Source organism: Hemiscyllium ocellatum, chromosome 29 (assembly GCF_020745735.1).
Source record: "Hemiscyllium ocellatum isolate sHemOce1 chromosome 29, sHemOce1.pat.X.cur, whole genome shotgun sequence".
In the NCBI taxonomy this organism is placed as follows: domain Eukaryota; kingdom Metazoa; phylum Chordata; class Chondrichthyes; order Orectolobiformes; family Hemiscylliidae; genus Hemiscyllium; species Hemiscyllium ocellatum.
Window position 1 is genome coordinate 50,286,627 of NC_083429.1, and position 26,963 is coordinate 50,313,589.

The following is a 26,963-nucleotide window of genomic DNA, read 5'->3' on the forward strand; positions in this document are numbered from 1 at the left end:
AGAAGCAGCTCTCCCTCCTGCTCCTTCGCCCGGCTCTCCATCCCTTGCTAATTCGCAATGAAACTCCACGTTAGCGCGGCTCCTTCTCCCCTGCACTCCTGTTTCCTGGGTCTTATGCTCCTGACCAGTAGTTCGGGTAAGTTGTCATTGTATTTATTCAGCCCTGGATATTTCGTTTGGTTGGGGGGGTGGGGGGGTGTTGGAAGAAAGAGACAGAAATGGAGGGGGAAGAGAGAGAGGGTCGAGATTGAATCTGTAACCAGCCAAAAACGATAAGGTTGTCATTTTTTTTGTTCATTTAATAGCGAAATAAAAAGATGAAAAGATATGATCCAATATTGAATGTATGGATTATGCTTCCCAGAGTGCAATCCCTTATCAGGTTCATATTATCTGTTTACATACTAAGTATATATTTTTGCACAGACTGTTATATATTGTACTTGTCAGGGCAAATTCTGCTGTTACTGATATGAATCAGATTGTGCATTCTTTAAAAAGAGATCCAGCTTTCAGGGTGAAATGGAATGCTTGCTCTTCCCCAGGTTGGTGACTGGGTGTGTCAAAATGTCCTCCCCATCAGATGTGTTTCCTCTGTGTTACATATCTTCACAGATCACAGGCCACATGACAGTGTACACAAAGCAGCGGCTAGTGGCTCTTCGGAGGTATCCCCAGCTCTCATTGTTTGTTTTGCTTCCACTAATGTTGACTCCAGAGTGGGAGGGAGTGTGGTGTTGATGGATAGAATCTGTATCTTGGTGGATGGGGCAGGGTGCTGAACCTAAAATGTGAAGACGCTAGAAACACAGATCAGACCAGGTCAACATCTACATTGAGAAAGAGAGGAGAAAAGACAGATTAATGCCTGGGTTGACAGTGTTCCTCAGAACTGGTTCAACGACTGTACAAATCAGAATCAGGAATACGCCATTCAGCCCTTTGAGTCAAGATCATACTGGTGTTGGAAAAGTACAGCAGGTCAGGCAGCATCCAAGGAGCAGGAAAATCGATGTTTTGGGCAAAAGCCCTTCATCAGGAATAGAGGCCCTTCAGCCCCTTAAGCCTGCTCCCATTCCATAAGGAGTGTGACCTGATTGTGGCCTCAGCTCGACTTATCTCTCCTATCCCCAATGACAGCTGACTCCTTTGTTAGTCAAGTCTGTTTCTACTACTGCATAAAAATATCTTATGGACCCTCCCTCCACTGCTGCCTATGGAAGAGAGCTCCAAAGACTAGCCCAGAGAGAAATGTTATAGAACAAGGAAGAGGGAGGACCAGGGCAAAAAAACAGAGTGCCATTTGGCAAAGAGCCTTTCCCACATTTGTCAATCTGCAGCTTTCTCTGGTATTTTGGAAGGTAGCTATTCTCCTGTGGAGGAATCACAGTTGGGCAGCTGATGTACAGGCTCCAGTTTGAAAACACTATAGTTGGGGTAATCAGATATCCAAGTAAAACTCTATCACCAGTGGGGCCCTCACTAGTTGGAAAAAGAGGTAGCATAGAAATACCACAGATTCCTGATGAAGAGCTTATTCCCAAAATGTCAACTCTCCTGCTCCTCGGATGCTGTCTGTTCTGCTGTGCTTTTCCAGTGCCACCCTTTTTGACACAGACCTCACAGCCTGGCCAAATGACAGTAAAGAATGGAAAACAAAGGAAAAGGAGGATGATATTATTGATTCTGTATTTAGTCATTTGGTAGTACTGAAGCTGAGTATTGCTGAAATAGATAACTTTAGTCCGAGTTTTTCATCTTGAGTTCATCAGGACATTCACAAGAATACCAATATAAAGGGGAACAACAATTTTTACCTCTGAGATGAAGGTGCTGATTGGTGGGTAGTGATTGGTCGAGGTGTTGCCATGGAAAGAGTACCAGTTAGATGATGACTGAGTATTAACTCTGCTAGGACCACTCTTCCCTCTGAGTTGCCCGGCTGCGGCCACTCTGAGGGTCTGGGCATGGTGATCAGCTTGTCAATACCATCTCTGGCATTGAGTTCTGATTGCAAATTCACAGCCATAGACTGACTTTAAAGGTTTGTGCAAAAGAATAAAAGATTTGCAGGAATGTCAGTCATGACACCCAGATCCCTGTAGAATTTTGCTCTGTCCATTCAAATGGTGGCATGGTGGCTCAGTGGTTAGTGCTGCTGACTCACAGCACCAGGGTTCAATTCCTGTCTCGGGAGACTGTCTGTGTGGTTTGCACATTCTTCCTGTGTTTGTGTGGGTTTCCTCCCACAATCCAAAGATGTGCAGGCCAGGTGAATTTGCTGTGCTAAATTGCCCAAAGTGTTAGGTGCATTATTCAGGGGTAAATATAGGGCAGAAGAATGAGTTTAGTTGGATTACTCTTTAGAGGGTTGGTGTGGACTTGTTGGGCTGAAGGACCTGTTTCCAATACCATAGGGAATCTAACCTAAATAAAATAATATGCTGCTTCTTTATTCTTCCTGTGAGAGTAGACGCAACTCACATTTGCCAACATTAGACTCTAGCTGCCAATGTTCTGCCCACTCACATAACCCATTCATATCACTCGTGACAACTTACTTTCCTACCTATTTTGTACCATCAGCAAATTTAGCTACCATGTCTCTTAGCTCATCTACAAAATTTTCAATGTACCCTGACAAATGTCACCTAAATCAGCTCAAATAGTCTTGTGAGTTTGTTAAATTGTTAAATCATAATGGCTAAATTCTGAAGCAATATAAATATATTATTATAAATAGTGTATTTTAAAGAATCTCACCTGATAAAAATCTGACTTCATAATAATACGGGCATCCAACAGAAATGAATATTATTCAGTGTCAGCCCAATGGTTCTCTCCACTCTCACTCAGGATATTCCACACTAGAAACCTGACAGTATACCCCAGACTGACATTCCAGTACTGTGCTAAGGGTGCGCTGAGGGTATCATCTTCCAGGCGAGATGTTAGTCAATTCTCTTTTTCCCACTGAACTATTTTTAAGAAAAGCGGAGAGTTCCTGATATATAGTTATCGTCAACAAACACCAGTGAAACAGATAATCTGGACGTGATCATCCCAGTGTTTGTGGCAATTTGGTGGATAAATATGGTAGCAATATTTCCCTTACATACCCAAGGATTGTTATGATCTAGTGGTAGTATCCCTATCTCTGAACTAGGAGGCTGGGGTTCAAGTCCCACTTTCTCTGGAGGTGTATAATAACATCCCTGAGTAGGTTAATTAGGAAAATATCTAACAGTGCCTGGACTTTCAAAAACTTTATTGGCTATAAAGCACTTTGGGACATCTTGAGACCGTGAAAGACACGATAAACGTGAAGATTTCTCCCAGGAGTACTACCATATATACTCGAGTAATAGTCGAATTTTTTTTTGACTACTTTTTAAGGTTAAATTCATGGGGTCAACAATTACATAGATATTCATGCCTGTCAAAAGTCATACCATATCATCTGCAGAAGCCCAATTAATCTCTATAATAAAGAGAAAAAAAACAAATTGCAGTAACTCTGAAAATCCACAGCGGAGCGCAATGGCTGGCACACTGACTCATAAATGTTGATTTGTTATGTGTGAAGAACTAGGGTCGACTGTTACATTAGATATATGGAAAATTCCAGATTTTTTGGGCCAGAAATAGGGGGCTGACGTTTACATGAAATCGACCATTATATACACTAACTCCACCTGGTGAACTGGATGAGTAGTTGCAACTTTGAATTGTCTGCCTGCAATTACTGATGTAAGTTTGAAATGAGTGCTAGGTAGCATAAAACCGCAAGTCGTAGAAGCAGAAGTAGGCCATTCAGCCCCATCAAGTCTGCTCTGCCATTCAATTAAATCATGGCTGCTTTGGTAATCCTCAACTCCCACTTTTCTGCCTTTTCCCATGATCCTTGGTTCCCATACTGATTGTAACACTGTCTATCTCAGCCTTGAATACACCCAATGACCCGGCCTCAATAGTTCTCTGTGGTAAAGAATTCCACAAATTCACTACCCTCAGAGAAAATAAATCCTATTCGCCTCTGTCTTAAATGGACGACTTTTTACTGTGGGAGTATACCTTCTGGTCCTAGACTTTCAACAAGGGGAAACAACCTCTCCACATCAAGTCCCCTAAGAATCTTATGTTTCCATATGTTCTCTGCTCATTCTTTTAAACACCAAGGAATACCTACTCAACCTCTTCTCATAAGAAAATCCCTCCAAACCCAAAATGAATCCAGTGCATCATCTTTGCCTCCACTGCCAGAGTATCTTTCCTTAGTTCAAGGGACCAAAATTGTTCACAGCGTCTAGATGTGGTCTGAATGCTCCCTTGTATCTTTTAGCAAGGCCTCGCTATTTGTATTTTCTATTCCCTTTGAAATAAACACCAACTCAGCCCATTTGCCTTCCCCATAACCTACTGAACTTGGATGCTAGCGTTTGGGAGTCATGCATTTGGACCCACAAACCCTGCAGTGCTGCACCTTTCTCCATTTAAATAATATTCAGCTCCTCTATTCTTTGTGCCAAAGTGCAAAACCACACATTCTCCAATATTTGCCAATAGCATCTGCCAAGTTTTTGCCCACTCACCTACCTGTCTATATTTCTCTGTGAACTCACTGTGTCATCCTCATTACTTGCCTTTCCATCTATTTTTGTGTCATTTTAAATCTGATGATAATACATTCACCAGGACACAGGAACATTGACTAGATACAAAACGACATGACCCTCTCTCACTAGTATCCTTACATACAGATAAGGAAGGACATCACTTCGACTGGGACAACACATCCACCCTAGGACAAGTCAAACAGACACACATACAAGAATTCCTAGAACTCTATCAATGAACATATTGACTCGGACCCTATTTACCACCCCCCAGAGAAAAAGAACAGGAATGACATCACAATAGGAAATGACACCAACACAGGAAATGACATCACCAGCCAAAAGAAACCCAAACATATAAATAGAAAGCAGGAAACATCAGCAGTGCTTCGCCTGGAGGCTCACTGAAGATGTTACCTAGTATGGTGACGAAACGTCTGAAAATGAACTTTCCAGCACAGCGAGCAAACCTACATCCAGAACCTCAACCTGAGCTACAAATCTTCTCCAAACTCACTGGTACATTCACTTTCCTCATCCAAGTCATTAATGTAAATAGTTTTAAATAACCTGTTCAGAATTTTTATGACATAACTGTAGAGTTTGTGGGACTTGAAACCTTCGGCCGTTTAGCTTAAAGGTAGAGAGACTGCCACTGCACCCCAAAAGCCCTTACGTTGTTAATATTGTAAATAACTATAGACCCAGCACTTATCTCTCCAGCACTCCATTTGTTATAAGTGGACTTGTAGAAAATGCCCACTTTACCCCACCTCTGTTTTCTACTGGTTAGCCAATCCTATATCCAGTCTATATCACCCCAACACCATGGGGTCATTTCTAGGGTTGAACAATTACCATTGTAGGAACACCAAGGAGCTCAGTGGGTCAAGAAAAGGACCTGTCATTTCCTCCTCTGGGCGTCTAAGCAAGGACAATAAATACTGATCAATCTTATTTCTTTTAAAATAAACTGTCTAATTAAAAGGTAATAACAAAATCAGTTCTGAGGACGGGTCACTGGTGCTGAAAAGCTAACTGTGCTTTCTCTCCATAGATCTGCCAGACCTGCTGAGCTTTCCAACAATTTGTTTTTGTTTCTGATTTCCAGCATCTGCAGTTCTTGTAGTTTTTAACAAAAATCAGTGGTTAGCACTGCTGTGTCACAGCATCAGAGACCTGGGTTCAATTCCCACCTCAGGCAACTGATTGTGTGGAGTTTGCACATTCTCCCCGTGTCTGCGTGGGTTTCCTCCGGGTGCTCCAGTTTCCTCTCACAGTCCAAAAATGTGCAGGTTAGCTGAGTTAGCCGTTCTAAATTGCCCGTAGTGTTAGGGGCAGGGGTAAATGTAGGGGAATGGAACTGGATGGGTTGCGGGTTGGTGTGGACTTGTTGGGCCGAAGGGCCTGTTTCCAAACTGTAAGTAATTTAATCTAATCTAAAAAAAATCCCATGTTGACTACAGTCCATATTGCAAATTGTAATAATTCAACGATCAATCAGAAAATGAATCCAAATTGTGAAGAGATTTTCACTAAGGGCATGTTAGTTTTTGTATCAATTATGAGAGTAGAGTGTGTTCTCCATTTAGGTCTGATAGGTAAATCACCTAAGGTTGCAAGAAAGCCTGAAAGGAGAATTAGGCAATTAAACAGTTACTGGGTAGTGTCAGAGACCTGTTACTGACATGTTACAGACGAATACAAGAATACCAAATGCTAAATTTGGAAAGGTCAGACTATTTTACACTACAAGGGAAGAAAAGGGTGATTTGTTTGGCAAGTTGACTGATTGGTTTGATTGGCAGCTTGGGGAGCTTATAGTTTGCCATTGCTTTCCCCATGGCAATGCCTCAGCCAATTAGTGTCAACTTATTGATCAGTCTTCTGTAGTAAAAACTGTTGTGATTTCAAATTTGCATTTTTGTATTTTCCCTGAGGGTGCAAGAGAAGAGAAGCTTCACCTTCACCTTCCACACTCACAACCACTTCCATCTAGATGACAGCAGCAGATATATAGGAACATCACCTCCTGCAAGTTCTCCTCTGAGCCACCCACCATCCTGACTTGGAAATATATCGCCATTCCTTCACTGTCGCTGGGTCAAACTACTGGAATTCCCTCCCTAAGAGTCAACCTACAGCAGGTGGACTGCAACAGTTCAAAAAGGCAGCTAACCACCACCTTCTCAAGGGCAACAATAGGGATGGGCAATAAATACTGGCCCAACCAGTGATGACCACATCCTGCGGGTGAATAAAATAAATATATAGAGCAACCAATCACAACTCAGTTCACAGTTCACGCAGGTCAATATCAGGCATTTATTCCATTCCAGAAGATCCAAATCTCTCTAACCATATGTAACTCCCTTCCAGAACATACCTGATCCACAAATACCTCTGTAACCCTCGACCAAGGATGATTCATTTATTTTCCGAAAACATTTCTCGACCAGTCTATTCCACATATTCAGCATCAAGCGACAGCAGTGAATGGTGCTGTCATTCTGCTTGCTGTCACCTCCCTGTCCAAATCCACCATCATACTGGTTAGAAACAGTGACATTCCTAAATCCAGCAACAGATGGCCTTGCCATTTAAAGCACTGAAGGACAATATTCTTCAGGGAAGACACTTGGCATTCTTTCTTGCATTTAGAAATTGGCCATGCTAAATTGCCCACAGTGTTAGTCAGAGGTAAATATAGGGTAGGGGAATGGGTTTGGGTGGGTTTCTCTTCGGAGGGGCAGTGCGGACTTGTTGGGCCAAAGGGCCTGTTTCCACAAAAAAAATGACAATTTGCATTTAGATAACACCAAGTAAAACAATCCCTCACAAAACATTGGAGGGATTTATTCAGCCACAGGTATTGGCATGAATATAAGGATGAAGATTTTAGGAGAGGTGATCAAAGGTATGGTCAAAGTAGTGGTAGACTGAACAGCGAAGAAGGTTACCTCAGAGTACAATGGGACCTTGATCAGATGGGCCAATGGACCGAGGAGTGGCAGATGGAGTTTAATTCAGATAAATGTGAGGTGATGCATTTTGGAAAAGTAAATCAAAGCACGACTTATACATGTTATGGGCCTGGGGAGTGTTGCTGAACAAAGAGACCTTGGAGTGCAGGTTCATAGCTCCTTGAAAGTAAAGTTCCAGGTAGATAGGACAGTGAAGCAGGCGTTTGGTATGTTTTCCCTTATGGGTCAGAATATTGAGTATAAGAGTTGAACATTGGTTAGGCCACTTTTGAAAACTTGTGTGCAATTCTGGTCTCCTTCCTATCAGAATGATGTTGTGAAACGTGAAAGGGTTCAGAAAAGAATTACAAGGATGTTGCCAGGGTTGATGGATATGAGCTATAGGGAGAGGCTGAACAGGCTGGGGCTGTTTTCCCTGGAGCATTGGAGACTGAGGGGTAACCTTACAGAGGGTTATTAAATCATGAGGGGCATGGATAGGCTAAATAGACAAGGTCTTTTCCCTGGGATGGGGTAGTCCAGAATTACAGGGCATAGGTTTAGGGTGAGAGGGGAAAGATTTAAAGGGATCTCGGGGCAACCTTTTCACACAGAGGGTAGTGTGTGTATGGAATGAGCTGCCAGAGGAAGTGCTGGAGGCTGGTACAATTACAGCATTTAAAAGGCATCTGGATGGGTATATGAACAGGAAAGATTTGGAGGGATATGGGCCAAGTGCTGGCAAATGGGACGAGATTAGTTTAGGATATCTTGTCAGCAAACACAAGTTGGACTGAAGGGTCTGTTTCCATGCTATACATCTCTATGACTCAAGTGGCTATTATGCTTCTTAAAGAAGGATTCACTGGTGGAAAGCATTTCCAGGGCTTGGGACCCAAGCAGCTGAAGGTACACATGAGCATGTGACCACATCAATTAGAAACAGGAAAAGGCTATTCGGCCCTTCCAGCCTGCTGTGCCATTTGATAGGTTTGAAGCTGATCTGATTGTAGCCCCTTCTTGGACCTCTCAATCTCCATCAACAGTGACTGACTCAACACTAACATGCACTACAAACCCACCAACTCCCACTGTGACTTAGATTACACCTCCTCCCACCCTGTCCGCTGTAAAAACGCTATCCTGTACTCCCAATTCCTCCACCTCCCATCAAAGTTCCATCAAAGAACATACCAAATAGCCTCCTTCTTTAAAGACCATGGTTTCCCCTCCCACGTGGTGGTTGATGATGCCCTCCAGCACATCTGATCCACTTCCCGCACCTCTGCCCTGGAACCCCAGCCTTCCAACTGCAACAAGGACAGACCCCTCCCCTCCACCACCCCACCACCCAGTCCTCACCTTCCACCCCACAAATTTCCGTATACATAGCATCATCCTCCGCCATTTCTGCCACCTACAAATGGACCCTACCACCAAGATATATTTCCCTCCCCACCCCATCCGCTTTCCATAAAGACCATTCCCTCTGCGACTCCCTTGTCAGGTCCACGCAACCCACCAATGCACCCTCCCCTCCTGGCACCTTCCACTGCCACCACAAGCATTGCCACCTGCACCCAAACCTCGTCCCTCACCTCCTTCCAAGTCCCCAAAGGAGCCTTCCACATCCATCACAGTTTCACCTGCACTTCCACACGACATTTACTGTAACTGTTGCTCCCGATGCGGTCTCCTCTTTTTTGGGGAGACAGGATGCCTACCTGCAGAATGCTTCAGAGAACATCTTCGGGATACCTCCGCCAACCAACCACACCATCCCATAGTAGAACGCTTCAACTCCCCCTTCCATTCTGCTAAGGACATGCAGGTCCTGGATCTCCTCCATCGCCACTCCCTAACCCCCCAACACCTGGATGAAGAACGCTTCATCTTCCACCTCGGGACCTTCCAACCCCACGGCATCCATGTGGATTTCACCACGTTCCTCATTTCCCCCCTCCCCCCACCTTATCCCAGTTCCAATCTTCCAACTCGGCACTGCCATCATGACCTGTCCTACCTGTCCATCTACCTTCCCACCTACCCATTCCATCGTCCTCTCCGACCTATCACCTTTACCTGCATCTACCTATTGCACTCTCAGCTACCTTCCCTCCAAACCTCCCCCCTCCCATTTATCTCTCCACCCCGAGTCTCACAGCCTCATTCCTGCTAAAAGGCTTATGCCCAAAATGTTGATTCTCCTGCCCCTCCGATGCTGCCTGACCTGCTGTGCTTTTCCAGCACCGCACTCTCAACTCTAATCCCCAGCATCTGCAGTCCTCACTTTTGCCAGATTGTAGCCTCAACTCTAGTTTCTCACTGAATTTTTGATTTGTTTGTTGGTCAAGAATCTATCTACCTCAGCTTTTATAGTATTCAATAACCCCACCTCCTCCCCTCTCTGGGCAAGAGATTTCCTCACTGTCACAACTCTCTGAGACAAAACATCCTCTTCATCTTTGTCTTAAATGGGGGGACCCTTAGTTTTAAGCTATTCCCTCCTCTCTAGTCTTGCCTACAAGAGGAAACATCCATTCAGTATTCAACCTGTCAAGCTCCCTCAATATCTTGCCTGTATGTAGATTATTTTAGATAATGGACCAATGAATATTGAGCATACACATTGGAGTCCAGGAAAATAGATATCCTGGAGAGTTATGGGGCTAGCAGATTACAGCAATATGGAAGCGATGGATGGACTTCAACACAAGGATGAGAAGTTTAAATTTGAGGCTTAATGTGAGCCAACATAAGTCAGCATTTCTCTCTGTACCTAACCTCTCTGTATCAGCACAAATAATTATTTAATGGGCTAATGTAGCACAGATGGGGCAGCAACAATTGACTTTAGCATCTCCTCATTAATGAAGCCAAAAATCAGCTAAAGATACACTGAACCTTCTCTGACTGGAAAATGAATGGCTATGTTTCAAACGGGTTCTAGCTGAGTAATACCCCCACAGTGGAATGTCCTTTTGCCACTCATTGCCCATTCTCACATATAAGTATTGGTTAAATAGTAGCGGTTTCCCGTGGAATATTGCTCCGGGGAATAACTGGATTCCAGAGGAATGAATAGCTTCTGAGATGTACAACAGAGAAACATACACTTTGGTCTAACTTATCCATACCAACCAGATATCCTGAATTAATCTAGTCAGCATAGAGGCCCATATCCCTCTAAAGTCAAGATTAGAGTGGTGCTGGAAAAGCACAGCAGGTCAGGCAGCATCCAAGGAGCAGGAAAATTGCCATTTCAGGCAAAAGGCCTTCATCAGGAATGAGGCCATCAGGAAGACCTCTGTGAAAATGTTGTCCCTTAGGCCCCTTTTAAATCTTTTCTCTCTCACCCTTAACATATATCCTCTAGTTCTGGACTCCCCTACTGTGGGGAAAAGACCTTGATGATTCGCCCTATCCATGCCCCTCATGATTTTATAAACCTCTACAAGGCCACCCCTCAGCCCCCAATGCTCCAGAGAAAACAGCCCCAGCCTTTTCAGCCTCTCCCTCTAACTCAAATCCTCCAACCCTGGCAACATTCTTGTAAATCTTTTCTGGCACAACAGCTTACCTACAGCAGGGAGACCAGAACTGAACGCAGTATTCCAAAAGTGGCCTAACCAATGTCCTGTGCAACCACAACATGACCTACCAACCCCCATATTCAATGCACTGACCAATAAAGGCAAGTTTACCAAATACCTTCTTCATTGGGACTGTGACCTGAAACATCGATTTTCGGATGCTGCCTGATCTGCTGTGCTTTTACAGCAAAACACTCTCAACTCTGATCTCCAGCATCTGCAGACCTCACTTTCTCCTTCTCCATTACCCTGTCTACCTGAACCTTATTTTCAAAGAACCATGAACCTGCACCCAAGATCTTTTTGTTCAGCAACATACCCCAGGATCTTACCATTAAATGTATAAGTCCTGCCCTGATGTGCCTTACCAAAATGCAGCACCTCACATTTATCTAAACTGAACTCCATCTGTTACTCCTTGGCCCATTTGCCCATCAGATCAAGATATTCTGGTCATCATTTCATCATTCGCAAAACCGTTAAGGGTTTGATAAAACCCAAAAGGATTGAGCAATTAACCACTTAGGGGCCTAATCATTTGGCCCAGTTATTTTGTTATTTGCTCCTGAGATGTGGGGATCTCTCAGGAGGCCAGCATTTGCCACCCATCCTTAACTGTGCTGGAGAACAGTTCAGAGTCGAAAATGTGTTGCTGGAAAAGCGCAGCAGGTCAGGCAGCATCCAAGGAGCAGGGGAATCGACATTTCGGGCATGAGCCCTTCTTCAGTTCAGAGTCACCCACTAGGAAGATGGTCATGTGTCAGCCAGACCAAGTAAAAGTGGCAGGTTTCTTCAGGAGAGTAGCAAACCAGATGGGTATTTAAAGTAATTTATGATAGTGTCATGACTATTATTAAGACTCATCTCAAGTCAAGGTGTTTTTAAAAACAATTAATTGAACTTAAATTCCACCAGCTGCCAATGGAGCTATCGATAGCCAAACACTATCTTTGGCTGCCATCAGACTGGGCATCTGGATTATTAGTCCAGTGATATTCCCACTAATCTACCACCTCCCCATACTAACTCTCACTCCTTCCAGCTCAACAACACTCTCATTCCCTCCCTCCCCAGACTCACTTTATCCTTCCTCTACTCACCCTCCATGCACCATCTTCAACACTGATTCACTTCATTGTCCAGTTCCACAATTTCATAGTTTCAGTCAAATGTTCTACTCCCTCCAGTCTGCTCTCACCCTCTCACTTCTTCTTTCCCCTCAAGCATTGGTTAGAAAAGTTACATTTGCCCCTTGACACGCTCCCACACAAGATACAGTACCGGTTAGATGTAGTGAAAAACTCCATCTGCATTATTCCACAGAAACATTGGACAGCACAGAAGGAGGTCATTTTCCCCACTGAATATATGCTAATTTTTCCAAAGAACAATCAAGTTACTCCCATTCCACTCTCATTCCCACATCCAGTCAAATTTACTTTTCCCTCAACTTATATTCAATTCTCCTCTGAAGGATCTAATTAAATATTTATTTTCATCATCCTATTAGACAGTGCCTACTTGGAATTTGGGAGTAAAGTTTTAACAATAGGTTTTCAATAGCTGAAATGTTAAAGACCCTTTAACCTCCCCAGGAAAGACTGAAGAAGGATTTCCTAATAGGGACACAGTAAATGCAGTGTAAGGAGATTGATGTAGAGCGTAATCACCTGCTAGGGTACAGTCCTGACCCTCAAAAGAAATAATTCTGGCTGTTTTACAATATTTTAAGATACTGTGTTAAATACAGAATAAAGGTCCCTTGACACTGTCCCCTTGAACCCTTACAAGGTAGGTACTACACAAGGTTAGATAGAGAGTAATGCTACCTCTACTGTTTTAAAATGACAATAAAACCCCCTTGACACTGTGCCCATTAAACACCCCCTGGTCAGGGACACGTGGTCAGACACTGAGCAAAGTTTCTTCCACACTTCAAAACTGAAAGTAAATGGAAAGTAAAACTCCCACAATGCTGTCTCCATCACACACTCCTGGGACAGGTATGGCATGGAATCAGATGCACAGTAAAATCCCTACTGTCCCTATCAAACACTCCCAGGACAGGGACAACACAGGATTAGATACAGAGTAAAGCAAAGTATTCTGTCCCCATTAAGTACTCACGAGACAGGGTTAATACAGTTTGATATAAGGTAAAGCTCCCTCTATTCTTTTAAACTGAAAGTAGTTCTCCCTCAACATTGTCCTTATCAACCACACCCTGGACAGGTACAGCACAGGTCTGGATACAGAGTAAAGCTCTCTCTACCTACTCCAGGATAGATACAGCACAGGGTTAGATCCAGTATAACTCCTTCACTACACTGTCCCAAACTAATATTCCCAGGCTAGAGACAAACAGGGTTAAATAAAGAGTAATGCTTTCTCTGCCCTCCCTATCAAACACTCCAAGGACCAGTAGGAAGGGTTAGATATATGGTAAAACAGCCTCTACTTTTTTCAACTGCAAGTAAAGCATACTCTACTATTCCCAATCATAATAATGAACAGGCGAATCAAGCATTGGTTCTGAGGGATAGTTTACAGTCTATGGCCCAAATAATAGTTATTTTTATGAGTGTAAGGAATAAAGTAAATGCATTGTGGTCACAAATTAAAATTGGAGATTTTGATATAGTAACTATCAATATGGCATGGCTACAGGATGGTCTGGACTGGGAACTACATTCCCCAGATCCTAAAATTTACAGGATAGACAGGGGAAACTGCAGAGGAGGTGGAAGAGCCCTACTTATTAAAACAAAATTACTTCAATGTTGAGGGAGGAGATAATGAGGGGAAAGCATTCAGTGGAGACTTTTTGGGTGGAATGGAGGAACAGGAAAGGATCTAAAGCTGTAATAGGTGTATAAATCCCCTGTTAGCAGGTGTGAGGTGCTAGATTTATAAATGCAGAAGTTGGGAACATGTGTAGCAGTCAGAGTGGTTTAAATGAGAAATTTAAACTTTAATGTAGATTGGGAGAGGCAGTCAAGCATTTGTCAGAAAGGTAGTGAATGTCCAGAGTGTGTCCGGGATAATTTCTAACCGAAATATGTCCTCAAACAAAAAAAGGTCAAGCAATATTGGAGCTAGTAATGAATAATAAACCAGATTTAATCAATTATCTAAAGAACCTTTATCAAATAGTGATCATAACATGTTCGAGTTCAATGTAGTATTTGAAAGCAAAAAGCATGAATCATTTACTAGAATTTTAGATTGAGGTAGAGCTGACTTTAATGAGATGAGTTAGGGACTGTTCATAGAAAACTGGGAAAAATCTGGTAATGAATCAAACAACTGAAGTATAGTGGAGGATGTTTCAAGAATCAGAACATAATACAAAACCAGTTTACACCCTGACGTGGAAAAGTTTCACTTCACAAAAAAAGCCATCAACAACTAAAGTGATAAGAGATCACATAAAATTAAAAGAAAGAGCTGACAAAAATGTAAATAATAGCACAGACCCTGCTGAATGGAAAAGATACAAAGACTAACAAAAGACCACACTATATAGAACTTCTAGAAGGGATTTTGAAAGGAAATTTCCAAGGAACATTAAAATCAAAAAGCAGAAATTTTATAGTTATGAAAAGGGAAAGGAATGTTGGCCCATGAAAGAATGTGGGGACATTGTCAAGGACATGTTTAATAATTACTTTGTCTCAGTATTTACTGTAGAAAAGAAGGAGAGCTTGCACGAAATTAATAGTGGATCAGGGACAGGGACTTAATAAAATTCATGTAAGTAAAATATCAATAATGAGGAAATTAGTGGAAGTAAAGATTGGCAAATCCCCAAGACCTGATAGTTTCCATCTAAGGGTATTAAAGGAAATAGAGTAGCACATTATAGAGTCCCTAACTATAATCTTTCAGAGTTCCTCAGACACAGGAGTTGTCCCTCTGGATTGTAAAATTACATTTCATTTTTTATCAAGGACAAAAAACCAGGGACTTACAGACCAGTTAGCCTAACATCTGTTGTGGCAAGATTATTGGAGTCTATAATCAAGGGTAGGGTATTAGACCACCTCAAAATTTTTCAGTTAATCAGGGAGAGCCAGCATAGATTCATGACAGATTGGTCATGCCTGACAAACTTCAGGGATTTTTTAAAAAAGGTAACTAAGGTATTGAACAGGGAATGTCTACGGATGCTGTATATATGTTGTTAAACTTGAAAGGGTGCAGAGAAGATTTACAAGGATGGTTCCAAGGTTGGAGGAGAGGCAGAGCAGACTGGGATTATTTTCCCTGGTGTGTCAAAGGCTGAGGGGTGACGTGATAGAGTTTATAAAATCATGAGATCCATAGATAGGATGAATTATCAAGGTCTTTTTCTCAGGAGGGGGATTCCAAAACTAGAACACATAGATTTAAGGTGAGAGGGGAAAGATAGAAAAGGAATTTAAGGGACAACTTCTTCACATAGAGGGTGGTGCTGCATGTAGGTTATAAGCTGCCAGAGGAAGTAGTAGAAGCTGATACAATTACAACATTTAAAAGGCATCTGGATGGATATATGAATAGGAAGGGTTTAGAAGGAAATTGGCCAAATGCGGGCTAATGGGTCTAGATTAATTTATGTTATCTGGTTGGCATGGATGAGTTGGACCAAAGGGTCTGTTTCCATGAACATAGAACATAGAAAAATACAGTGCAGTACACGCCCTTTGGCCCTCAATGTTGCACCGACCCAAGCCCACCTAACCTACACAAACTTCCTGGTAAACCTCCTCTGCACCCGTTCCAGTGCCTCCACATCCTTCCTATAGTATGGTGACCAAAACTGCACACAATACTCCAGATGTGGCCACACCAGAGTCTTACACAACTGCAACATGACCTCAGGACTCCAGAACTCAATTCCTCTACCAATAAAAGCCAGTACGCCATATGCCTTCTTCACAGCACTATTTACCTGGGTGGCAACTTTCAGAGATCTGTGTACATGGACACCAAGATCCCTCTGCTCATCCACACTACTAAGTATCCGACCATTAGCCCAGTACTCCATCTTCTTGTTACTCTTACCAAAGTGAATCACTTCACATTTACCTACATTGAACTCCATTTGCCACCTTTCTGCCCAGCTCTGCAGCTAATCTATATACCGCTGTAACCTGCCACATCCTTCCTCACTGACAATTCCACCGACTTTCGTATCATCCACAAACTTGCTCACCCAACCTTCTAGCCCCTCCTCCAGGTCATTTATAAAAATGACAAATAGCAATGGTCCCAAAACAGATCCTTGCGGAACACCGCTAGTAACTGCACAAGATGAACCTTTACCATCAACTACTACCCTCTGTCTTCTTCCAGCCAGCCAATTCCTAATCCAAACCTCCAACTCACCCTCAATGCCATACCTCCGTATTTTTTGCAGTAGCCTACCATGGGGAACCTTATCAAACGCCTTACTAAAATCCATATACACCACATCTACCGCTTTACCCTCATCCATCTCCTTAGTCACCTTCTCAAAGAATTCAATAAGGTTTGTGAGGCACAACCTGCCCTTCACAAAACCATGCTGACTATCCTTGATCACATTATTCCTATCCAGATGTTCATAAATCCTATCCCTTACAATTCTCTCTAAGACTTTGCCCACAACAGAGGTGAGACTCACCGGCCTATAGTTACTAGGGTTATCCTTACTCCCATTCTTGAACAAGGGAACCACATTTGCTATCCTCCAGTCTTCCGGCACTATTCCTGTAGACAACGAGGACATAAAAATCACAGCCAATGGCTCTGCAATCTCCTCCCTTGCTTCCCAGAAAATCCTAGGATAAATGCCATCAGGCCCAGGGGACATCTATTTTCACCCCTTCCAGAATTTCCAACATCTCTTCCCTACATACCTCAAAGCCATCCATTCTAATTAATTGTGACTCAATATTCACATCGGCAACAATGTCCTGTTCCCGAGTGAATACTGACGAAAAGTATTCATTCAGTGTCTCCCCAATCTCTTCAGCCTCCACGCACAACTTCCCACTACTATCCTTGACTGGACCATGCTGTGCTATCTAAGACTCTGTGACTTCCTGAAGGCATTTGATAACGTCTGACATAAGAGACTGTTAACTATGGTAGAAATGTGGAGAATTGAGGGCAAATTACTGACATGGCTGGGGAATTGGTTGAGTGTCAGGCAACAGAAAATGGAGATGTTGGCTAGATACTCAAATTGGCAGGACGTGACAAATAGTGCCCCATAAGGATCTGTGTTTGGGCCTCAATTATTCACATTAGTTATTCACATTATGGCGTTGAAAGTCATAGATCGAAATTTGTTGATGACACAAACTTGGATGGCATTGTAGACAATGTAAATGATAGCATAAAATTACAAAAGGATATTGATAGACCAAGTGCATGGGCAAGACTGTAGAAGATGGAATTCAATGTAAGCAAGTGTAAGATAATTCATTTTGGACCCGAAAAGGGTGGATAAGGGTATTTTCTCAATGAAGCGACATTAAGTACAGTGAATGTCCAAAGAAACTTAGGGAATTGGTGCATAGATCTTTAAAATGCCAAGAACATTTGCAGAACATAATCAAGGTCGCTGGAATGCTGGCTGTTATATCTAGAGCATTGGAGAATAAGGATGCGGAAGATTTGCTGCAGTTTCACAAAACCCCTGTACTCGGTGTTCTGTGAACAGATCTGGGCACCACACCTTAGGAAGGATATATTAGTCTTTGACGGAGTACCACGTAAACCTATAAGAATGATACCTGGACTTTACAGGTTAAATTATGAGGAGGGCTGACAAACATTAGGTCTGTTTTATCTCGCTTTTAGAATTAAGGGATGATCTGATCAAAGTCTTCAAGATATAAACAAGAAAAGACAGATACAGGTAAACTATTCCCACTGTTTGAAGATTCTTGAACTAACGGTTGGTCTAAACATTAGGGTGAGACCATTCAGTCAAGATGTTAGGAAGCACTTCTACACAAAAAGTGGTAGAGGCAAGGAATTGTCTTTCATAAACATCAGTTAATGCTACACCACTTATTAATTTTAAATCTGTGATAGATACGTTTTGTTAAGCAAAGATCTGAATGGATATGGACCACAGACAGATATATGGAATTTGGCCACTGATCAGTCATGATTTTATTGAATGACAGAGCAGGAGCGAGGGGCTGAATGGCCGACTCCTGTATCTATGTTCCGATGTAAATACACCCAGGATAGGTGCCGCACGGGGATTAGATGCAGAGTAAAGCTCCCTTTAATCCTGTCCCCATCAAAAACTTCCAGTGTACACTATCCCTTTAAAACTCCCATGGTCAGGAGCAGCGTGAAGCCCGCAGTACGCTGTCCCCTCATCAAACACTCCCAGGACAGGGTCAGCCCAGAGTTAGATGCAGAATAAAGCTGCCTCTATATCTGGTCGACATCTCGAGTCGGTCTCTCTGTGTGTAACAAATAAATAAGCAAATGCAAGTCGGAGACCTTGAATGCCCATTGTCGATCAATAGATTATTGCGAGAAAGCTAAAACAAGCCTTAACCCTTTCATTGCCATCCCTTTGCACGTACCTTTAGCTTTGTCACTGTTAAACCAGACAGAAGCAAGTGAGCAAGAGTTTCTTTCAACTTGCTCTAGTTTCTCACTGAAGTGGGGCGGGCAGCTGAGAAAAAATGAGTTGGTCTTTCAGTGGACCCATTATGCTCGTGAGAAGATACACCCTTCATTAACCCATTGCTTCCGGGTGCTAACAATCAGCTGCGGATCGCCGTGACACTTTGATGTTTGGGCTGCAGCCACCATCCGCTTGTTTCCATCTTGATCCCCGGGCGGAGACACCCGTCCGGAGTTGTGTTCTCAGGTTAAAACCCTTGGACCGCATCTGGGGGGCTCCTGGATGGGATTTGGAACATAATCCGAGAGTGTTCATTCTGGAGAGCGGGGGAATTGCCTCCCTCCTTGGGCTGTTAAAGAGGGTGTGTGTGTGTGTGTGCTAAGCGTGCACAGACTTCTGAAAAGAGTCAGCCGATCGAAGGCCTTCTTAATTCTTAACAGTGACCTTCACAGATGGCGTGATTCCAGTTCAGCCAAACGTCCTGCAATCTCTAAGTATCCTGTCCTCGCAGGCTAAGTGAACATTGCAGGAATTTGTTCCTAACTTCCCCGAGAGAAATCTAGCTCCTCCCTGGAGTGATGCAAAGGCTGACAGGATGAGATTCTTTCTCATGGCTCTTTTTTTTTGGAATGGAATCCTGTTCCATTGCAGTGTCCCTCGGGATAGGCCCAACTTAGTATTATTCAGTATCTGTCCTGCAGAGTCAGCACTGGAACCCAGCTGCATCGCCCTCTGATTGATGCAGTGTTAGGAAATATAGATTTTTTTTTACAGAGCCTTAAAGCACAGCAATATGCAAATAAAGCTGCAAAGAGTGAAGGCACAACTGCAGGATTACAGCAGGACCGAGGCTGGTGCAGTCTGAGCACCATCAGAGTTCTCTTGTCAGGATACTCTCATCATCAGGATCCATCATTTTGGTTCATTCACAGAATGAGGGCCATCACTGGCCAGGCCAGCATTAGACCCATCCCTAATTGCCCAGAGGGCAGTTAAAAATCAGCCACATTGCTGTGGGTCTGTAGGCCAGACCAGGTAAGGACAGCAGATTTCCTTCCCTGAGGGTCAGCAGTGAACCAGATGGATTTTTCTGACAACGGATTCGCAGTCATCATTAGGGCTGTTCATTCCAGATATTTGATTGAATTCAAAATCCACTATCTGCCGTGGTGGGATTCAGATCTGGGTCCCGATCCATGCCTGGGTCCCGATCCATGCCTGGGTCCCGATCCATGCCTAGGGTCTGGGTCCCGAACAGCCCAGTGATAATGCCCCTAGACAATCACTTTCTCCATTTGAATTGATCAGCTTTGCTCAAATCCTTTCTCTGTTTTTAAAGTTGTCCCAGCAACTGAGCATCAGTTCATCTGTCTTTACTCGGCTGTGTTCAGTTTTGATTTATGATACTCACTCCAGTGAAGGGCTTCTGGATTTTTATTTTTAAGGTGCTGCACAAATGCCCATTGTTGGTGTCTTGCCAAAGGGACTAATATTGGAACTGTGACTGTTGACTTTGTCATTTTTGGTGAAGAGGAGGCGAGCTGTCGGCCTCCCTTTCACCAGGACTGAGTCTAGGGGTTAATAGAGGTGTCTGATTCTCCCTGACTGATGTTTGAGGTTACATGTTGAGAGGGTGAGGCATGTCTTTGTTGGTCTCTGTCCTCCTTGACAGTTTAATCCTGGGGAGGTGTCTGCAATTTGGTGATCTGGGTTTAAGGTCCAATTGTTGATATTTGGGTTTAATTTTAATTTGGGTTTAATCCAAGTCATGGGTTTAATGGAGATACTTGATTAAAGTTTTGCTCCTTCTGATTTCAGAGGGTGCCCAGACTATATCATTGTAACAGTGCACCTCCAATTTCTTTCTCACTGCTGAGGAAACTGTCCTTATTTTACAGTTGTGGAACAGTCCATAATTCTTAATGCTTTGGTTCCTGACAATCTCTTTCTCACACCCTCCCCACCTCCTTTAGTGCACTTTGGCGCTGCTATGGAAGTTACAGTGTCACCTGATGTCATTGGGCTCAATGGTTCCTCGGCCAAACTGAGCTGCACCTTTAACTCCTGCTATGACGTGAATGAACAGCGTTTCTCTTTAAATTGGACCTATGCTGAATGTAGCAACTGCACTCAAGATGTGGTAAGTGTTTTGCTCTTTAGTGTAGGTGGGATGAGAATTTCAGCAGTCAATGAGCTGAGACAGGGATGCAGACAGATGATGCAATGAAGTTGAAAATGTGTTGCTGGTTAAAGCACAGCAGGTTAGGCAGCATCCAAGGAATAGGAAATTCGACGTTTCGGGCATAAGCCCTTCATCAGGAATGAGGAGAGTGTGCCAAGCAGGCTAAGATAAAAGGTAGGGAGGAGGGACTTGGGGGAGGGGCGATGGAGATGTGATAGGTGGAAGGAGGTCAAGGTGAGGGTGATAGGCCGGAGTGGGGTGGGGGCGGAGAGGTTAGGAAGAAGATTGCAGGTTAGGAGGGCGGTGCTGAGTTGAGGGAACCGACTGAGACAAGGTGGGGGGAGGGGAAATGAGGAAACTGGAGAAATCTGAGTTCATCCCTTGTGGTTGGAGGGTTCCCAGGCGGAAGATGAGGCGCTCCTCCTCCAGCCGTCGTGTTGTTATGTTCTGCCGGTGGAGGAGTCCAAGGACCTGCATGTCCTCGGTGGAGTGGGAGGGGGAGTTAAAGTGTTGAGCCACGGGGTGGTTGGGTTGGTTGGTCTGGGCGTCCCTGAGGTGTTCTCTGAAACGTTCCGCAAGTAAGCGGCCCGTCTCCCCGATGTAGAGGATGCAATGAAGGCGAGGGTAGTGATCTTTATGAAGAAGAGGGTTTGAGTGTCAGGACCATAAAGGACACGGAGCTTGTGAACAGCCTCAGGGAGGGAATGCAGCCAGTGACAAGTGGCGAAGGACAGGGACAATCATTTAGCCCTTTCTGATGTTTATTTAGAGGAAAATATGGCTCGTTCTTGACTGGATGTTGGGCAAGTAGTCTGACAAGTCAGTGATTCCGAGAGAAGGGCTGAGGCAGAAGTCAGTGTTTCCAGTGTAAACATGGAACTGGCTGGTGTATTTTCAGATAATGTGTGTAGATGATGAATAGGAGATCGACAAAGTTAGGTCTATGTGAGGCTCCAGCGAACACTGCGAGAGTAGGGGGAGGAACTGTTACAGGAGACGCTGTGACTACATATGATTGTGGTATGATTACAGAGCTAAACCTATTATTGACCATTCCTCAGAGCGGACGATGGAGGAGACTTGCTGGAGGGTTGCATAGTGAGAAGCTGTGGACATGTCAAACCAGAGGGAGAGAGAAGTATTTTACCATAGTCACAGGAATATAGGATATGATTTGTGACATTGAAAAAAGCTGTTCTATGGCTGCCACAGGCAACAGAAACCAGATGGAGAGACTGGTGCAGGGAATTAAGGTAAATCGGTGCGAATATGGGAGGCACCAACATTTTCAGGGACTTTGGAGATAAGGGAGTCTGGAGCTAGGTTGATACCCAAGGAGACACTCTTTCAAGGTGGAAAAACCTTCCACCTTATACAGCATTATCAATAGAGACAAGGGGTTTTCATTGAAGTGTTATCAAACAAGACTCAGCACTGAGCCATGTAGAGAGTCATTAGGGGCAGTTGACTAAAAAGTTTGAAGGCAATAAGCTTTCAGGAACATCTTAAAAGAGCAACAGGAGCTGAAGAAGTAGAGAACGTTAGGAAGTGAATTCCAGGGACTTGGGTCTCAGCATCTGAAAGCACGACCACCAGTGGTGATACCATGAAGATTGTGAAGGTTGGATTGGAAGCACCAAGATCTCAGAAGATTGTAAGAACGAAGGATGTTGCAGAGACTGAAAGCATGAAGCTGTGGAGGAATTTGACAACAAGGATGAGAATTTTCACATTGGCTCCCCATCATGCAGAATGTCATTTATATTTCTGTTTGGCGGCACAGGGGTCATGGTTGAGTGGGGATTGGTGTGCATGTTAGCGTACGGGTTGCAGTGTTTTGGCTGTGTTCAGATAATTTGTGCGTTAAAAAAAGATTTGCATGGAGATGAATTGACAAAAACTCCCACAAAACCATTTAGCTTTTTCTCTTTTCTTCCCCCCCCCCCCTCCCATAGCTTGTTCAATTCTGGAAAAAAGTCATTATCCCCAGAGATGACCGCTTTGCAGGCAGGGTGGAGTGGTCAGGGAACCTCAAAAAAAATGATGTCTCTATCACAATTCACGACATCCAGCTCAGTGATGAAGGCTTTTACAACTGTTCTGTGTTAAACCCACCTGACAGACACAACGGGTGGGGAATAATCCGCCTGCAAGTTGTCACAGAAGGTATTGTAAAATAATATTGTCATCTCCATCACTTTCCCTCCAATCTTTGACATGCCTGCCCATTCTCTTTCTGTGATGTGCATTGCATTTTCTTTGTGTGTGGTACTACCTTCTGCTCTTCCACGCTGTGTGTTTAATGTTGCCCCCCCCAACCACCACTGACTGTATAACTATCTGTATAAACTAAATCTTGGATCTAGTGCATAGTTACAATTGGTTTTATAATTCTTGACAAAGAAAGATAGCATGGTGTCTCAGTGGTTAGCACTGTTGCCTCACAGTGCCATGGACCTAGGCTCAATTCCAGCCTCGGGAAACTGTCTGAGTGAGTTTGCACATCTCCCCGTGTCTGCATGGGTTTGCACATCTCCCCGTGTCTGTGTGGAGTTTGCACATCTCCCCATGTCTGTGTGGAGTTTGCACATCTCCCCGTGACTGCGTGGGTTTCCTCTTGGTGCTCCGGTTTCCTCCCACCATCCAAAGATGTGCAGGTTAGGTGGATTAGCCATATTAAATTGCCCATAGTGTCCAGGGATGTGCAGACTAGGTGGATTAGCCATAGGAAATGTGGGATTATGGAGATGAGGTAGTGGTCTGGGTGGGATGCTCTTCAGAGGATCAGAGCAGACTCAATGAGCTGAATGGCCTCTTTCTGCATTGTAGGGATTCTGTGAAAATTTAAAGACATTTGAAACTCCTACTCAACAAGGTGTGAGTTGCTCATAGTTGTTCCATGAAGCAAAACTGTTGAGGTTTGGCAGGAGGAGGAGAACAGGGATGGAACCTGTTCTTTCGCTTTAGTTTGCACCACACTACAGTGACAACAGCTAAGTGACCCCCTTACTATAGTAAAGATGCTATACAAATGCAAGATGGCATATACCTTTGATTTCAATGCTTGCTCCAGTTTTGTTTCGCTGTCTGTCTCAGTGGGGTGGCTGGTGCTGTGGGTGTGTGAGCACTACATTCCAATGCAACAATTGGAGCACGGGGATTTTAGAATTAGAGTTAGGTTTACTTTCGCATATAGTCAGGTTACAAGAGAACCAGAGGACAGTGAAAAGTGTGCAATGTTGCCAACGCACTGCGCCATCTCAGATACAAAGTACCTAGGTACAAAACTTAGGAATAGAAAAATAAAGAAAATAAGCAAAAAAAGGTACACTACATTACAGATATACAGACTACAAATTAGGAAAATATGAAATAAAGCTAAAAAGATAGACATTGCAGTTGTCTTTGCACCTACAAAGGAAACATTGATCTCCAGTAGGTCCCTGCCACAGCCAATGTAGCGCATGACTATTTTGTACAATTTGTCTTTGTGAGGGGTTTACAGCGACCAATTGACACACAGCTGATCACACTCCTCAAAGTGCTTTTATTTGAACATGTAATAGAAAGTTTCTTGTTCCTATTTGTATTTATTTTCTCCAAATGTGTGCATTTGCCACAAGACTGCCTCCGTACGTTGAGGGAACATTTCCCTGATCCAGTGATATTTACCTTGCAGTTCCCCCTGAGCGTGACTCCACCGTGGCTGTGATTATAGGGGCATCAGTCGGGGGCTTTCTGGCTGTCATCATTCTGGTCTTAGTCATCGTGAAGTGTGTGAGGAGGAAAAAGAAACAAGATCATCATTCTGAAGATCAGAAAACCGAAGAGGAAGGAAAAACAGATGGCGAAGGCAATCAGGAAGAAGATGAAAAGTAAGACTGTCAGTCAGAAGCAAGTATTAACTTGTACTTCCTTAGACAGCACCTTTCAAACACATGACCGGTTTCATCTAGAAGGACAAGGGCAGCAGATATATGGAAACACCATCTCCTGCAAGTTCCCCTCCAAGTCACTCGACATCCTGGCTTGCAAATACATTGCCATTCCTTCATTGTCGCTTGTTCAAAATCCTAAATCCCCTCCCTGATAATATATTCACAGCAGCCAGTGACAAACACATTCCCAAATGCATATAAAATTGAGAAAAGGTGTTGGCTGTGGCTCAGTGGAAATCAATCCCATCTCTAAGTTCCAGGTTTTGACCCAGTGACCCTAAAGAAACAGCAATGTATTTCCATGGTGAGTGGCTTTGAGGGAAACGTGCATGTGGTGGTGTTCCTACATAAGTCCTGCCAATGTCCTTCTAGATGGAAGCGCTGTCTGAGGATCTTTGGTGAATTTCTGCAGTACACCTTGTAGATGTTACACACTGCTGCTGCTGAGCATTGGTGGGAGACGGAGTTAATGTTTGTGGATGTGGTGCTGATCAAGTGGGCTGCTTCATCCTGGATGGTGTCAAACGTCTTGAATATTGTCGGAGCTGCACTCATCAAGTGGGGTGGGATAATCCATCACATTCCTGATTTATGCCATGCAGATAAGGAGTCAGGAAGTGCAGAATTCCTAGCCTCTAACCTGCTCTTGTAATCACAGTACTTACATGACTTATCCAGTTCAATTCCTGGTCTCTCCTAACCCCCTCCAGTATATTGATGGTTGCTGTTTATAGGAGAATACTCTCAATGCAAGTCTTGTTTGTTCTCCTATCACTAAAGGAGACAGATAATGTTGAGCCCAAGACAGCAATAGAGGCAGGAATGTACATTGAATTATTTTTGTTGTAATTGTTAAAATCCCTGATATTGAGATTGAAGTTCATGCAAAGTTTTAATCCAATGACATTTCTATGTTTTTCCTGCAGGCAACACTAAAACAACACAGAAACTATGAGCAAAGATGGAGGCTGACAGTGACCTGCCTCTGGTGAGAACTGTTGGTCTTCGTGCTTCGTGGGATATTTCCAATACGTCTCTGTGTTCAATCCATTGCCTCGTCACATGAAACATGAATGCTGATATGATACTGCTGTGCTGTGAAACTGTGCTTGCTTCGCCATGCATGTCATCAACCTCCAAACCACACATAGGTGAAACTGGAAAACCTGGAAGTACCCAATGAGCCATAGGCTTCACACCATCGCTGTGTATATTGCACTACAAGTCATGCCAAATGTCCTATCAGTGTGGTGACTTCTAACTGGAGATATCAATTATGCATGTTTCAACAGAGCAGCAACACTGTACCTTGCAGTATAAATAGTGCACATTCAGGCTGATGCTGCATGGCTTCCTTACACACTGGTGAGGGTAATTTTAACATAACCCACTAGCAAGGATTCCCAGGGATTGGGTGCAGTATTGATTATACAGCTCTCTCGAAATCAGCCTTCAATTGGAAGTAAAATCAAGTGAGCCGCAAAACCAGGAATACTTCAGAAACAGCCAGGGGTCTGGGGGGAATCCGGGTGTAAAGATGATTAAAATGTCATGAATAAGGAGAGAAGCTGATGGGAAAGGCTTTTACAATAATGATGGGAAAGGCTTTTACAATGTTGGCCTATGGATTCTAAGGAGTTTAATGCAAGGGACTAGATGTCATGCAACATTAAACCACACTCGGAGATACTGTGAGCATATTTGGACACGGAGCTCTCAGTTGTGAATTTTGGCCTCCAGCAGAATGTCGTGTAGATTTCCCAGAACACTACCTGGATTCGAAGGGTTAAATCACAGAGAGAACCTGCACGAACGTGGCTAGGAATTTGGACAGTCAGCAACTGACGATCAAAATTCTCAAGATATTAAGGGGAGCAGATAGAGTCGATAGAGAGAAGCTATTTGTCATTGGTTGTTTGAGTCTGGGATGTAGTATAAAAATAAAAGCCTGATCTTTTAGGAGTGAAATTAGGAAACATTTTGACACACAAAAAGGGCATTTGAAGTTTGGACTTCACTTCTGCAAGCAGATATTGTTTTGGTTCTGTTC

General features: G+C 43.5%; 1 protein-coding gene across 3 annotated transcripts; it reads left to right on the forward strand.

The window, feature by feature from the left end:
* Positions 1-26,963, forward strand: scn2b (sodium channel, voltage-gated, type II, beta). Of its 3 annotated transcripts, none has more exons than XM_060846865.1 (5): positions 1-136; positions 20,767-20,933; positions 22,931-23,141; positions 24,655-24,850; positions 25,840-26,963. In XM_060846865.1, the coding sequence occupies exons 1-5, from the start codon at positions 58-60 to the stop codon at positions 25,847-25,849; spliced, it is 663 nt and encodes a 220-aa protein (XP_060702848.1). In that variant the 5' UTR covers positions 1-57; the 3' UTR covers positions 25,850-26,963. The 3 variants fall into 3 exon arrangements, with proteins under 3 accessions (XP_060702848.1, XP_060702849.1, XP_060702850.1); XM_060846867.1 differs by lacking the exon at positions 1-136 and adding an exon at positions 19,071-19,154; XM_060846866.1 differs by lacking the exon at positions 25,840-26,963 and having other exon boundaries at positions 24,655-24,854.